The 14,097-nt window shown below is 43.7% G+C and overlaps 1 protein-coding gene across 2 annotated transcripts in view; it reads left to right on the plus strand.

Moving 5' to 3' along the window:
* AKT2 (AKT serine/threonine kinase 2) overlaps positions 1-14,097 on the plus strand; it is a 106,117-nt gene that overhangs the window by 46,100 nt on the left and 45,920 nt on the right. For both annotated transcript variants that reach the window (XM_077482629.1, XM_077482620.1), the window contains exon 2: positions 9,678-9,798. In XM_077482629.1, the coding sequence (XP_077338755.1) occupies positions 9,753-9,798 (46 nt within the window). In that variant the 5' untranslated portion in view covers positions 9,678-9,752. The remainder of the gene's footprint in view (positions 1-9,677; positions 9,799-14,097) is intronic.

Genomic DNA, 14,097 nt, shown 5'->3' on the forward strand with positions numbered 1-14,097 from the left:
GCGCGCCGCTGTCTACGACGCATGCACCGTAGACAGCGGTGCCCGTCTTCGGTCAAATATCTCCTAAACCGTATAAGTTTGGGAGATATTTCTTGGACCTACAGGTAAGCCTTAATCTAGGCTTACCTGTAGGTCAAAGTGGTTTGTAAGGGTTTACAACCACTTTAACTCCCTATTCTCCATTTAATTATTAATTTCCTGTTTTTCTTTTGTTCACGTCTATTTTATAAACGATAAACAACTAAAACTTTTTTTTTGTTTGCTTTGTTAGTGAATATTTTTACTCGTATATGTATTAAGATATGTTTACACATTTCACAATGAAAAAGCGCTAAATTTAAAAAAAATAAAAAATAAAAAATTCATTTGTAAATAACTTTTTAATGCTTTGTACAGTTGCTGAAGTTAAAACAAAACATTTGCGTTAGGTATCGAGATTGCTGCCGAGACCGCGGAGCGCTCTGCAGATCGCGTCGTGTGCCGATCCGAACAGGGTGACCCGTTTGGATCACGGACCGGTGACGGTCCGTTGCACCCCTAATGACTAGCAAATGTCAAATCTCTTGGCCCCTCACCGTCCTGCCCAGAGTACTCGGATCCACAAAGATAAATAAAGGCCAAAACGTGATTGGTTGCTGGAAGCAAAATTTTAATTTGCTTCAGTTCTCAGAAATCACTTATGTGTACAGAGCAGCTTAGTTGGTGATTAATATGATACTTGTATACTTTGTTACTATACTGGATTATGAAAATCAAATTTTCTAGGGCCTTTTTTTTTTTTTTTTGCTCCTTTTAAAGCGGAGTTCCTCCTGAAAATGGAACTTCCGCCTGTCGGTTACCCCCCCCCGGCATCACATTTGGCACGTTTCAGGGGGGAGGGGGAACAGATACCTGTATAATCCAGGTATTGGCTCCCACTTCCGAGCATAGATCGCTGCAGTATCCGCGGCTATCTTCGCAATGTCCGACCCCCTCCTCCATCCCCCCTGCTGTCCTCTGGGAGACATACAGGTCCCGATAGACAGCAGGGACCAGTAAGACCGTGCAGCGCAACTCGCGCATGCGCAGTAGGGAACCAGGCTGTGAAAGCCACAAGGCTTCACTTCCTGATACCCTTACTGAAGATGATGGTGCCTCCATCCAGGAGCCGAGGGACAGATCGGCTTTGGGTGAAGAAATCGCGGTGCCCTGCACAGATGTCCATATATTAAAAGTCAGCAGCTGTAGTATTTGTAGCTGCTGGCTTTTTTTTTTTTTTCAGCGGAACTCCGTTTTAAAATCCCTGTGCTGGTAAATTTAGACAATTTTTGTTTTCTTTCATAGCCTGCAGAAAGCCATTTTGTGGGCTGAACCAACATTTCAGAGAAGGCGGCTTATCTGTGTACGAGGAATAAGTGATATCTGTGTGTCTCTGGTTTCTTGTGAATTGATAAGCTGCCTTCTGAGAAGGGGCAGGCGGCGGCTGCTGTTGCTGGACCTGTCCTCGGGCTGTCTAAAGCTGGCTACACACGGTTCAGATATCGGCCTGTTCAGCAGGAACTGGCCAACATTCGGACCATGTGTATAGCTGTCCTTCAGGCAGGAGCTGGCCTAAGGACTGGCTTTTGTCAAGGGGACATGCTGGAAAAACCAGCACCTGATCAGTGCGGCGGCCAATGGCCGTGAGCGCTGATTAGTATGTTCTGACGGGGACGGGGGGGGGGGGGTGTAGAGGGGGAAGTACCCTTCACAGAACACAAAGGCACAGCAGGAGTGCTGAACTGAATGTGTGTACTAGGCATAAGACATTCCATATATTGTATAGTACTTTTATTTACCCTGCTAGAACTTCCTGGTCCAAGTGAGAATGATGCAGCTTGCCGGGATACTTGTGTCTCGCATCCCAAATGTATTTGGGGGCCATTGCGTTGCGCATGTGTGGTGCTGTGTGTCATCAGGGGGCTCGCTGAAGGAAGGTTCCTGATGTAAACAAAAAAGATTGCACTGTAGGATTACAACAGACATTGTTGGATTCTCGTGGTGTGTGTGTGTTTTGAGGGCGATCTAGTGGACAAAGAAGGAGGGAACTGATAAGTGTTCCTCTTTTCCAGGTTGGAGAGCGATAGAGCCCAGAACTCTAATGTCCACAAAGAGGATGGGGACATTCTTCAGAACTACACACCTTCAAAACTGGCCATACATTATACTAAACATTTGAAATAGTTTGTTTAGATTTGACCTCATTCTATGGTTTTGGTAAATCTAAAGGAAAATTGTACAAGGAGATTGTGTAATGCAGGGCTTGACAAACCCCAGGTGCCAGGTGGCCGTGTTGCTCTGTGCTCCTTCTTCCGCTATGTATCCCGGTGTTCTGCTGAGAAAGGTCCCCCCGTCGGATAGTGTCCAACCTGTACCGCGCAGGCGCAGCACAAAGGACAAAGGGGATGGCAAAAGTCTCCGAACATGAACAGCTGTTTGTGAGCTGTACGCGGCGCCTGCGCAATTAACACTACATTGTGCCGCACGCTGCCGATGCTCGTGCAACTCTGCAAGGGGTGGGTGTAGGGGCGGATGCATACAGAAGATTAAAGTATTGAAATTGCTTGTGTTATGTACTGTCTGTGACCTGCCCATCAACATTAAACTACCCACACTTATCAGCTCTGCCCATTGTAAAACTGCGCTCATCATGCGGCCTCTTTTGTATGACACCGGCACTGCTTGCCCTTCTGCGGGCCCGCATAGCGGATGCTGCCAGGTAGGGGAGGAGGGAAGATGCACGTACAAAAGGAAACGCGTGGGGCGCCTATGCCAAAAACACTTTGATTATGTTGCATATCGCCACGCACGCTGTAATGAGAGCAAAAATTCTAGCACCAGACGTCCTTGGTAACACTAAACTGATGACTTAAAGGGGGCTTTTAAAGTGGTAGTAAACTCTGTACTACGAGTTGTACCTACAGGTATTCAGAGTGCATTCAGCCCATGACCTCATCGGCACATGCACTCTGAAGGTCTGGCTCCTGCGCAAATGCGCGGGAGTGACGTCATCGCGGCTCTGGCCAATCCCATAGCTGGAGCTTGCAAACCTGGAAGACAGGGGAAGATGTCAGTCCTCTCAGCGGTGACTTTACAGTGCTGGAGGGCTTTGCTCCAAGGTAAGCATTTCATAATGTGCTACTATGCGACGCATACTAGCATATTACGCCATTGCCTTGCAAGTGTTGTTTTTTTTTTTTTTTTTTTTGATGGACACTGAGCCAGTCCTGAGGTGCTACGGACAGGAGTTTTTAGTCGAGGCCGCGGCTTCGGCCTAGTCTGCGGTCCTGGTGGGGAAAAAAAAATAGATTTGCTGAAATTTTGAATCAATTTGACCTCTCAACTCGATTCAAGATTTAAATCAATTTTTTTCCCACCAGCCCCACTTGCAGGTTGTTTTTTTGCACATCAGTGGTTTACAGCAGCTTTAAGTGTCACCTATGGAAAATATAGGATACTAACCTGTTTAAGGTTAGATATGTTGGGTAACCATTTACCAGCTTTAAAGCGGAGGTCCACCCTAAAGTGGACCTTCCGCTCATCGGAACCCTCCCCCCCTCCGGTGCCACAATCGGCACCTTTCAGGGGGGTGCAGTTACCTGGATAATCCAGGTAACTGCACCCACTTCCGGGATAGCTCTCTGCGGAAAGGGGCGTAACTTACGCCCCTTTCCGCAAGTGCCCCGCTGCCTGCTGGGAAACACACAGATCCCAGAGGCAGCGGGGAGCGTCCTTTATTGCGCAGCACGATTCGCGCATGCGCAGTAGGGAACCGGGAAATGAAGCCGAAAGGCTCCATTTCCTGATTCCCATACCCAAGATGGCGGCGGCAGGACCCGACAGGCGACCTAGAGATCGGCTTCGGGTGCCGACATCGCGGGCGCGCTGGACAGGTAAGTGTCACTATTTTAAAAGTCAGCAGCTGCAGTATTTGTAGCTGCTGGCTTTTAAAAAAAAAAAAAAGTCCCGGTGGACTCCCGCTTTAATATTTTACCAAAAAAAAAAAAAAAAAAACATTGCGAAATTTATGCCATTTTTGTGCCCCCTAAAACTAACTTTTTAATATATATATATATATATATATATATAATTTTTTTTTTTTTTTTTATTTACCTTTTGCGGTAATATCGTGTGACATGAGAAAAAAAATTAAACTACCATTATTTTATTCTCTATGGCAGCCTTTCTCAATCTTTTGAGCACAGAGGAACACTTCAAATAGTTCTCCGGTCTCGTGAGGAACCCCTTCTAAAAAATTATAAATCTTCAACCCATGATACATTAGTGTGGTGGTCAGTGGGAAGAATGGTCCTTACACTTGTGATCATTGGGAAGAATTGCCTCCTTACAGAGAGCTAAAAATATCAATGGTGTCAGTGGGAACTTATCTGAGAGGCAGAAATTGCCCAATGCTAAAGGAACCCCTACAACCTCTGGAGGAACCCTGGTTGAGAATCACTGCTCCAGGGTGTCTGCTTTCAGAAAATATATAATATTTGGGGGTTTTACGTAATCTTCAGGCCTAAAGTGATATATATATAATTTTTTTTTTTTTTAATGTGCCAAAACGTGAAAGGGTTAATCGATAAGTTCTCTATCGGGAACATGTTACCCGTAAGATTTAAGTAAAAAAAACTGGCTCCTAGATTCAAAGCAAATTTGTCAATTCCTGGTATAATCGGCGCACTTTAAATGACACCATTGGAGCTGCCGGTATTATTAGAGACCAGCAGTTTGTTTATTTGCACTTTTTTTTCTGTCCAAACAGAATCCTTAAAATCATCCTTGGTGACCCATCTGTTTCTCTTAATTCTGATCTGTTCCATTGTCTGAACATGATCTCCCAGAGAGAGATAAGCAGCATCAGGTGAGCTGCAAGCAAAGTGTTTAACCTGCGCTGCCTCCTATGCTCGCCGTTCGACCCAAGCGCCTGTTTTTTTCCAATCCAGATTTTGTCTCTGTGCTAATAGCAGTTTCCAGAGAGATAAGAACGTGCGTATTATTTATGCAGCTCGCAAAACAAACACTCTGCAATCTGCTGTGTTTTCCACCACTGTGGAGCAGGACAGTCTGTCATCGTGGCAGTGCCCCCAGGCAGAGGGCTGGCTGAACATGGTCACCCGCAGGCTGGATTTGGAGGCAGACATGGGCAGAGCGGGTCACATCTGCTCTCATGTCCTGTTTTGTGGCAGTGTTTATCTTCTGCTTTTTTTTTTTTTCTCCACCGCACTGTTTTGCATAGTGGGTGTGATTCCTGGTTCATTCACAGAAGTGAGATGATAATCTGCTGTGTAATACTTACTTCCCTTTGACAGAAAGTGACAGAAAACCCCCTCCCACTTGTTCATCCAGAGCAAGGAGTTATAAAATAAGACACAAAGACCCCACAATTTGCAAAAATTACTGAACCTAAAATGATTGTAAAGTCTCATTTTTGTTCCTATAAAAATAACAAACATGTTCTACTTGCCTGCATTATGCAGTGGATTTGCACAGAGCAGCCCGGATCCTCCTCTTCTGTGCTGCTTGGCCCTCCCTCCTGTTCAGTGTCCCCCTATAGCAAGCATCTTGCTATGGGGGCACCCAAGTAGAATCACAGCTCCGTGTGTCCATTCAGACATGGAGCCCCAAACCGGCACCCTCTCTTTCCTGATTGGCTAGTTGACTTTGACAGCAGCCAATGGCGCCACTGCGCAGTCTCAGCCACTATTTTTACAAATATGATATCCCAGAGGAGATACGTACTTTATTTGCTGTTCCCTCCCATAGACACCCCAATGGGAACTCAACTGTGCTCTAGGGGGAGGATGGTGTCATGGAACTTGAGTTTAGCATATTTCCTACATCCATAGGCTTGAGTGAGTAGTGTATTGCATCACCTGAGGTCACAGTAAGAATATATCCAAGGTTTTAATTGTGAATGTCATAGGAATCCAGCGGCTCCTGACCACTGTTCCCACGGGGTCCATCTACGTTTTTCTTTGGGTAACAGACCCTCACTTGAGGCCATCATTAGTTCATAAACGTAATGGAGGTTGACTATTTCTAGATGCTGGTCAGTGGAGGGAGTCTTATCTGTTTTCCATAACCTGATTGAGAGTCTAGCTGCTAGTAGGATGTGAGTCGTTGCATGTCAAAGTGGGTGAGGAATTTTAGTGGGCACTTTTACCCGCTAGTGCCCAAAAAAGGGTTAAAACTACTGCAAAGTGCCGCTACAGCGGCACTGCCCAATCATTTCAATGGGCAGGGGCGGTTTAGGAGAGGTGTATACACCGCTCCAAAGATTTTATTTTTAACGTCCTACTAGTACAGCGCCCCAGTGTGAAAGCCCTCAGACTGCAGGGGAGATGTTTTTCAGGTGCTTTACAGGCGCTATTTTTAGCCCAAAAGTGCCTGAAAACCGCTTCAGTGTGAAAGGGGTCTACATGCATAGAATGCATTAAGATAAAAAATCCTTCTGCCTTTACAACCCCCCTTTTAAAGTAAAGGCAATTTTTTGAAAATGTGCTGACAGGCACTGGTCTCTTCTGCCATAAATGCTTCCTTCTGCCTGTCAGCTGTCATGTACAGTGAGCCGCGCAGGCCCAAGACCCGGAAGGAAGACCGGGAGAAGATGGAAGCGCCGGGGGCCAACTGGATACTAGCAACATTATGGCATAGCCCACCTTGGGGGACCCTAAAACAAAATTTATATAGCAGAGTTTACTACCACTTTAAAGGATAAGTTCACCTTTTGGAACATGTTACACATGTATTTAGGGTGTGACATGTTCCCCTCACACTGAATCCCTTTCCTTGTTAGTGTGGCAGATAGACTTGTAGTTCTCAATGGACTCGTAGTCCACTGACCCTTCCAGCTTTTTAACTGAAAACCTCTACAGAACTACTAGCTGGAAGATGTGTCGTCAGGAGCCTGATATTGCACCCCCTGATTATTGGTGCAGTGTTTTGTAGTCTCCTGTGGAAAATAACAGCACAATGTTTTTCCTGTGTACCCAAGTAAAATATAATTTTTGTCCTACAAATAGAGCTTTCTTTTAGGCCCTTTTCACACTGGGACGGGAGCAGCGTCGGCGGTAAAACTGCTCTATTTTTAGTGCCACTTTACCGTTGCTTTGCCGGCAGTATAGCCGCGCGGCCCCATTGATTTCAATGGACAGGAGCGGTATATACACCGCTCCTTCACCGCTACAAAGATGCTGCTTGCATGAGGTTTTTTAACGTCCTGCCAGCGCACCGCTCCAGTGGAAGACAGTTTGAAGACTTTTTTTTTTTCTTTACTTTCTGCTATAAGGGCCAGTTCACACTATAGGAAAGCAGTCCAGATGCGTGCCAGGTGCTTTTCTGCATGCTTGTTTTTGATGCAGTCCAGTGCATTTTTCTTAACCTTTTCAATAAGGATGTGTGTTCCAGTGCGCTTTTGATGCGTTTTACAGCATTCTAGTACAGTCAAATGCAGCATGTTCTATTTTTTTTTTTTTTCTGGAACTTGCTGAAACTGCAAGCACTGGTGTGAACCATGCCATTGAAAATCATATAACCTACTTTCCATGCATCTTTGAAGCAGAAAAAGATGCATGTAGTGTGAACTGACCCTAAAACATATCCAATAAAGAAAAATCTAATTTCTTCATACATTTAGGAAAATATGTATTCTGCTACATATTTTTGGTTACCAAAATCCCTATAAGTGTATATTGCCTGGTTTATGCTAACATTATAGTGTTTACAAATTATGGACTGTATATACTGGAATTTTTTTTTTTTTTATACTAGTAATGACAACGATCAGTGGCTTATAGCAGGACTTCCATATTGCGACAGAGAACCTGACACTAACTGACATTTTGTGGGAACCAGTAACACCAATACTGTGATCAGTGCACTGTCACTGCACTAATGACACTGACTGGGAAGGGGTTAAACATCTAGGGAGGGTTAAATGTGTGCCTAGCCAGTGCTTGTGTACTGTCAGGGATGTGATGGATTTTATTCCTTGCCTTTCAGGGAAAGAAAATCCATCTCTTCCCACCTGTCAGGGCGGAGCTCTGCCTTGTTTTGCATAGGCGGAGCTCTGCCTTGTTTTGCATAGGCGGGGCTCTGCCTTGTTTTGCATAGGCGGGGCTCTGCCTTGTTTTGCATAGGCGGGGCTCTGCCTTGTTTTGCATAGGCGGGGCTCTGCCTTGTTTTGCATAGGCGGGGCTCTGCCTTGTTTTGCATAGGCGGGGCTCTGCCTTGTTTTGCATAGGCGGGGCTCTGCCTTGTTTTGCATAGGCGGGGCTCTGCCTTGTTTTGCATAGGCGGGGCTCTGCCTTGTTTTGCATAGGCGGGGCTCTGCCCTTTGACTCTTCTAGGTGCACAGAATGGCTGCTCTGTAGCAGTAAATCTATGGGGTGGTTAAAACATAACGAATGCTAATTTTTCAAGAGTGCAAGTGTTTCGATCGAGAGAAGTGCATTCATTCTAAAATCTAATGTTAAAAGTAAACAAAAATTTAAAGCTCATTCAAATGGCAGAATCATCGAATGTACTGAGATTTTTTATTTTTTTTTTGTCTGAATGTTCATTCTCAATCTACTAATGTATAGCAAGCTTAAGCCCTCTGGAGCTCATTTTTTATTTTTTGGCTATGGCAGAATTCTTAAAACTTTAAAGCTGATTGGCCGAGACAGAGTTTGTGACATCATCAGCCCGCCTCTCTGAAGCCAATCAGAGAAAGCTTTGTATTGCTAGAAAACATTGCTTTCTATGAATGGTTAAGCGCCACTCAGATAATATTGTGCTCCATGTATGAGACAGGAATGTCTCGGCTCAGACCTGGAACACAGTGCTATGCAGCTGATAGTGGAGGATGATAAAGGAATTGTGGAGATATAGTAGGGGCAGAGCTGGTAGAGGAGCAATAGGACAGTAAGATTCAGGTACCTGCCAGCACAGCTGGTAGAGGAGTAATAGGACCGAATGTAAGGTTCAGGTACCTGCCAGCATAGTTGGTAGAGGAGCAATAGGACAGTAAGTAAGATTTGGGTACCTGCCAGCACAGCTGGTAGAGGAGTAATAGGACCGAATGTAAGGTTCAGGTACCTGCCAGCATAGTTGGTAGAGGAGCAATAGGACAGTAAGTAAGATTTGGGTACCTGCCAGCACAGCTGGTAGAGGAGCAGTAAGACAGAATGTAAGGTTCAGGTACCTCCCAGCACAGTTAGTAGAGGAGCAGTAAGTCGGGGAGAAAAAATCCAGTACCTGCCAGCACAGTTAGTAGAGGTGCAGTAGGACAGAAAGTTAGCTGCTTTTGAGGGAATTCAAGCAAAAACTAAAATGGCATTAAAATATAATTCAATATATTTCTGCCAGTAACTAATAAAGTCTCTGACAGCCAGCCTGTGCAAACTGTGAGGCATTACACATTATGAAATCTCCTTCCTACTGATTGTTACAAATCTGCACAGATAGTTGATATGACATTTTATAAGTGTATGGAAAGCTCGTGTTAACCACCACACAGTCTTTTGTGTTATAGTGTTGTGTTTCTTGAATTTTCTTTTGAAGATCTCATGTCTTTGTCTATGCCATTTGTTTGTAGTGTGTAAGTTATACGCTGTATTATATTCTTGTAGATGCCTTTGTTGGCTAACCACTTTTATTTTTCTTATTTCCAGAACCGCTAAACAGTCTGAACCCACTTTTTTTGGAGAGCTGATTGTTTACACTGAGGCCTTGGTCTTTCCATCACCATGAATGAAGTAATGGTGGTAAAGGAAGGCTGGCTGCAAAAAAGAGGTGAGTGGCAAATGCAAAAAAGATATTATGTAAGGATGTACAGAGACTAATATAAGATCTGTCTGTTCTTGAAACAATGATAAGCAGCAAAACCCAATGCCAAGCGTAGAATTCCAGCCTAAACCTAACTAGTCCTAAAAATGTTTTGTCCCCCCTCCTAACACCTATGCTGACTAACCTGTGTGAAACAGATGTATATACCTGTTTTCAACCTGGCCTGGTTACAGGATCCCTGTGTCAGGCTGCAGGGAAAGGGGAGAGAGCGTTTGACAATGGGTGCGTTTTCTAGAAGTGGTGACGTCCCACACAGGCTCCCGTGTCTCCGCCGTTGTCGGAGCTCCCTCCTCTCCCCTACAGCTGACACAGGAGAGCTGGATCATGTGACCGGGCTGAAAAAACGTAAATGTATACATCTTTATACACTTCTTAGTCGCATAGGAGGGGGGGCATTTTTTAAGTCTAGTTGGTTTTAGGGTGGCATTCTGCTTTAGGTCCACATCAGGTTACAGTTTTCACTGTATAAAGGTATAAATGAAAAGAGGTCTTGTTTTAATGAAAGGTGGTTTAGCGTGTAATAAAGATGTCTAAAGCTAGCTGTAGGCAATACAAGCAAAAGAAGAAAGAAGGGAGGCACACCTAAGTGTAGTATTAAATGTATATTTTAATTGTGCAAAGTAATGCATTTACACAATAGTAGAATTCAAAGGCATATCTGTGGTACAGAAGGTCCTCCTCGAGGGGTACCAGCTGTCCAGTTTTCTGGCATCCAGAGATGTTGAAGCCTATGCAGGACGCTGAATCCAAGACAGGAAGTGGAGAGGATCCAGGCTGCCTGGCGTGGACCGCACCAAGGGAAATGACGTCACCGGCGGGTGGGCCTCAGTGTAGGAAAGACAAGATGCAAGGCTACAGGCTCCGAGCATACAGCTCCTTCTACTGGCTTCAGGCAATACAGACACAATCTCATTGTTCTGAAGTGTTTTCTGGTCATCTCAACAGATTGCCTAAAAAGATAATCTTTCTTTCAGTATAGAAAGGGTTCTTTATAGTTAGTGATACTAAATCTACAAAAGGTTTTTTTCATTAAGGTAAATGTTTTATATTTCTCTGTCCTCCCCCTATCCCTGTGTGAAGGGGAAGAGAGGGGAGAAGGGATCAAGTGCTGTGCGCAGCTGCATCTCTTCTCCCCCCTCTCTTCCTCTTCACACACAGCCTTGAACAGCAGCAGGAGCCATTGGCTCCTACTGCTGTCAATCAAACGCTGTGATGAGGGGATGGGGCTAAGCCCAGCTTTGTGTCTGTGTAACGCAGCTCAATAGACACACAGGTCGGGAGCGAGCAGACACCATGTGCCCCCATAGCAAACAGCTTGATATGGGGACACATGAAGAAGAGGAGGGACCCGAGAAAAGGCGGATCGGGGGCATTCTGTGTAATACCATTTCATAGAGCAGGTAAGTAGAACGTGTTTGTTATAACCTTTAGTAACACTTCCCAAGTGGCAAAATCTCAGAATGCTTTAGCACATGTCATAGTAATGGAAATTTTAAATGTTTGAATCCAATTTTCTCAGCTCACGCACATCCCTTTAAACTTTATGTTGAGCACCTTTTGTAGCACTCTAAATTATTCAAATTAAAACACTTTCTTGCAGTTTTAAAAGTTTGTCAGTCACTGCAGTGGGTGATCTAACCACCAGCTAGGAAATGGCTGGCCCAAGCCTTTTAGTGTTCTAAGTGTTTTGAAATGGTCTCAGGGATCCCAGGTTGCTTGTAAAGATAATATAACATGTCGGATACTGCTAGATACATTGATCACGTTGACATTTAGCAACTTAAGTTCCACTTAAGGCTAGGTTCACATCTATGCGTTTTCAAATTTGTAGCAAGGCACTAAAGTCCATTTAACAAGGTTTCCTATAGGTAGTGTTCACACCTGTGCATTTTCAACCTTTTTTTTTTTTTTTTTTGGAAAGGGTCAATGACTTTTATGCCTGCAGCAGGTTGCATTTTTGGTTCAATAGACTGATCAAAAATAAAAAAGCAAAACACATTAAAAAGTGTCAAAAATGCACATGAAAAATGCAAAGGAAAATGCATCAATCGCAACCTGCATAGGTGTGAACCTAGCTTAAAGGTGTACCTGTCAGCCATCTAAAATGTGAAAGTCCTGATTATTAGTATGAACCGCAAGAAACCTGCTACTTCCTTCATTGATTGATACATATTGGGGCCTGTGCACACTGGTATCGGGGGGTGACACCATGGCATGTGTTCCTATTGCTTGTGGCAGGTCAGCTGTTCTTCAGTATACCCAAGCTTAACAAGACATAAGCTTCTCACCACATCATGTTAATTTGACATCGACACTACACCCCCCTTCACCTGAGATGCTATTAGTATTTCCATATCTACCTTGAATGTGCTTCTGAAGGGCAGACCCTGTTCAATTTCTAAAGAAATGTTTTTTTGTTTTGTTTTTTTCCCCTTCTAAAATGAGACCTTTATTTGCACTCATGACAACAATTAGATAAGGGTTGTGGAATGTTATGTAACATTTCGTTTTACGTTGCAACATTATATATTGATTCATCATGACATTTACGCCTCAATACCACTGGATGTTAATAAAATAAAAAAAAGCCAGTATTAGCTGTAGAATGAGTTTTTTTATTTTATTTATTTTTTTTTTAAACAAAATTATACTCCCACAAACGCTTATGGTTTAAAAACGCTGAATAGCTGCAGTTTATGGCGTTAAGCTTTTTTCCAGAGTTTAGAGTATTTTTACAGCTGAATAACACTTCTTAAAACCCGCTAGTTTTTGTTTTTTTTCCAGCCAGAAAATGCCCCTGTAAAAACTTCTAAAAGTCTATATGTGTGCATGGATACATAGGATAACGTGCTCCAGAGTTTATTGGCTGCAGAAAAAAGTCTGAAGCCAAAAACAGCAGCTGTGAAAAAAAAAAAGTCCAGTGTGCATGAGGCCTTAAACTCTGTGTGGGCCTTGGCTCCAGCAAACAACGAATCTAAAGCTGGGCATATAGTAGTCTATTTTCGAACAAAAGCTTTCATATTAAAGCGAAGCTTCCCTTTTTGGGTGGAGCTCCGCTTTAATCTGCCCTTTCACCCCCTCTGCTGCCACATTTGTAACCTTTTTGGGGGAGATGGAGCGGGTACTTGGTTTTGACAGATATCCGCTCCCACTTCGGGTGTGTTCGCTGCGGCAGACTCAACCAGAAGCTCCTCCAGCAACCCCCCCCCTCCCCCCCGCCGGCGGGCCTTTCACAAAGCGCAGCGCACTTCGCATATGCGCAGTAGGGAACCGGCTGTGAAGCTGCAAGGCTTCACTACCAGTTTCCCTCAGCCAAGATGGCGGCAGCAACCGAGAGCTTATTGAAAAATCGGCTTGGGTGAGAACACCACTGGATTTGTGGGCAGGTAAGTGTCCTAATATTAAAAGTCAACAGCTACAGTATTTGAAGCTGCTGACTCTTATTTTTTTTCTGATGGAGCCTGAAGCTCCGCTTCAAGAACTTGCATTTTTTTTTTTTTTAATCGTTGGTGGGGTAAGATCGATGTTCATTTTCAGTTATAGCGACAATAAAATTTGAAGTAGTAGAATGTGTTAACAGTGTTGTTTGGTATTTTGTTTGGGAAATTCCATTCTTACAAAATTGTATGTTAAAAGCAATCGGAATTTCCAACTCTATTCATCAAGCCATCGAATGTATTCAGAATTTATATACATTTTTGTACGAATTTTCATTTGAAAGTCTTCTAGAGAATACCCAGCTTTAGGGGTCACTGCAGGGGTAGGTTGGCCTAAATCTGGGAAATATACATGCTTAATATAAGACCTCATGCACACTGGTTTCTTGTAAATGCTGCTTATCCTGACCGGAGATGATCAGCAGTCTAAACTCACCTAAGCTGCATTTTTTTTTTTTCAAACCAGTTTAACAGTGTTTGAAGTTTGGGTGTTTATTTCATTGGCCAAAATTCATTCTGGCCATTGAAATAAATGAAAGCTGAAGCGCTAAATGTACCTAGAGTTTAACAGCATTCATTGTTTTGTGGGGTCAAAATTCCCTCTCTGGAACATGATTTTAGGGCCTTTAGAAAACATCCTCCAAACTCCCCTGCTACTAAACTGATAAAAACATGAGTGCATGGACACAGGATAACATGAGGGGAGTTCAAGGACAGAAGAAAAAAAATGCCTAAACTCCCAAAAACTTGAGTTTAAAGTTTAACTAAGGGCAAAACTTTTTTTTTTTGTTTTGGAAAGAGTTGAGGG

The sequence above is a fragment of the Lithobates pipiens genome, unplaced genomic scaffold (assembly GCF_037356315.1).
Source record: "Lithobates pipiens isolate NorthernLeopardFrog02 unplaced genomic scaffold, aLitPip1_a1.2 Scaffold_1, whole genome shotgun sequence".
NCBI lineage: Eukaryota > Metazoa > Chordata > Amphibia > Anura > Ranidae > Lithobates > Lithobates pipiens.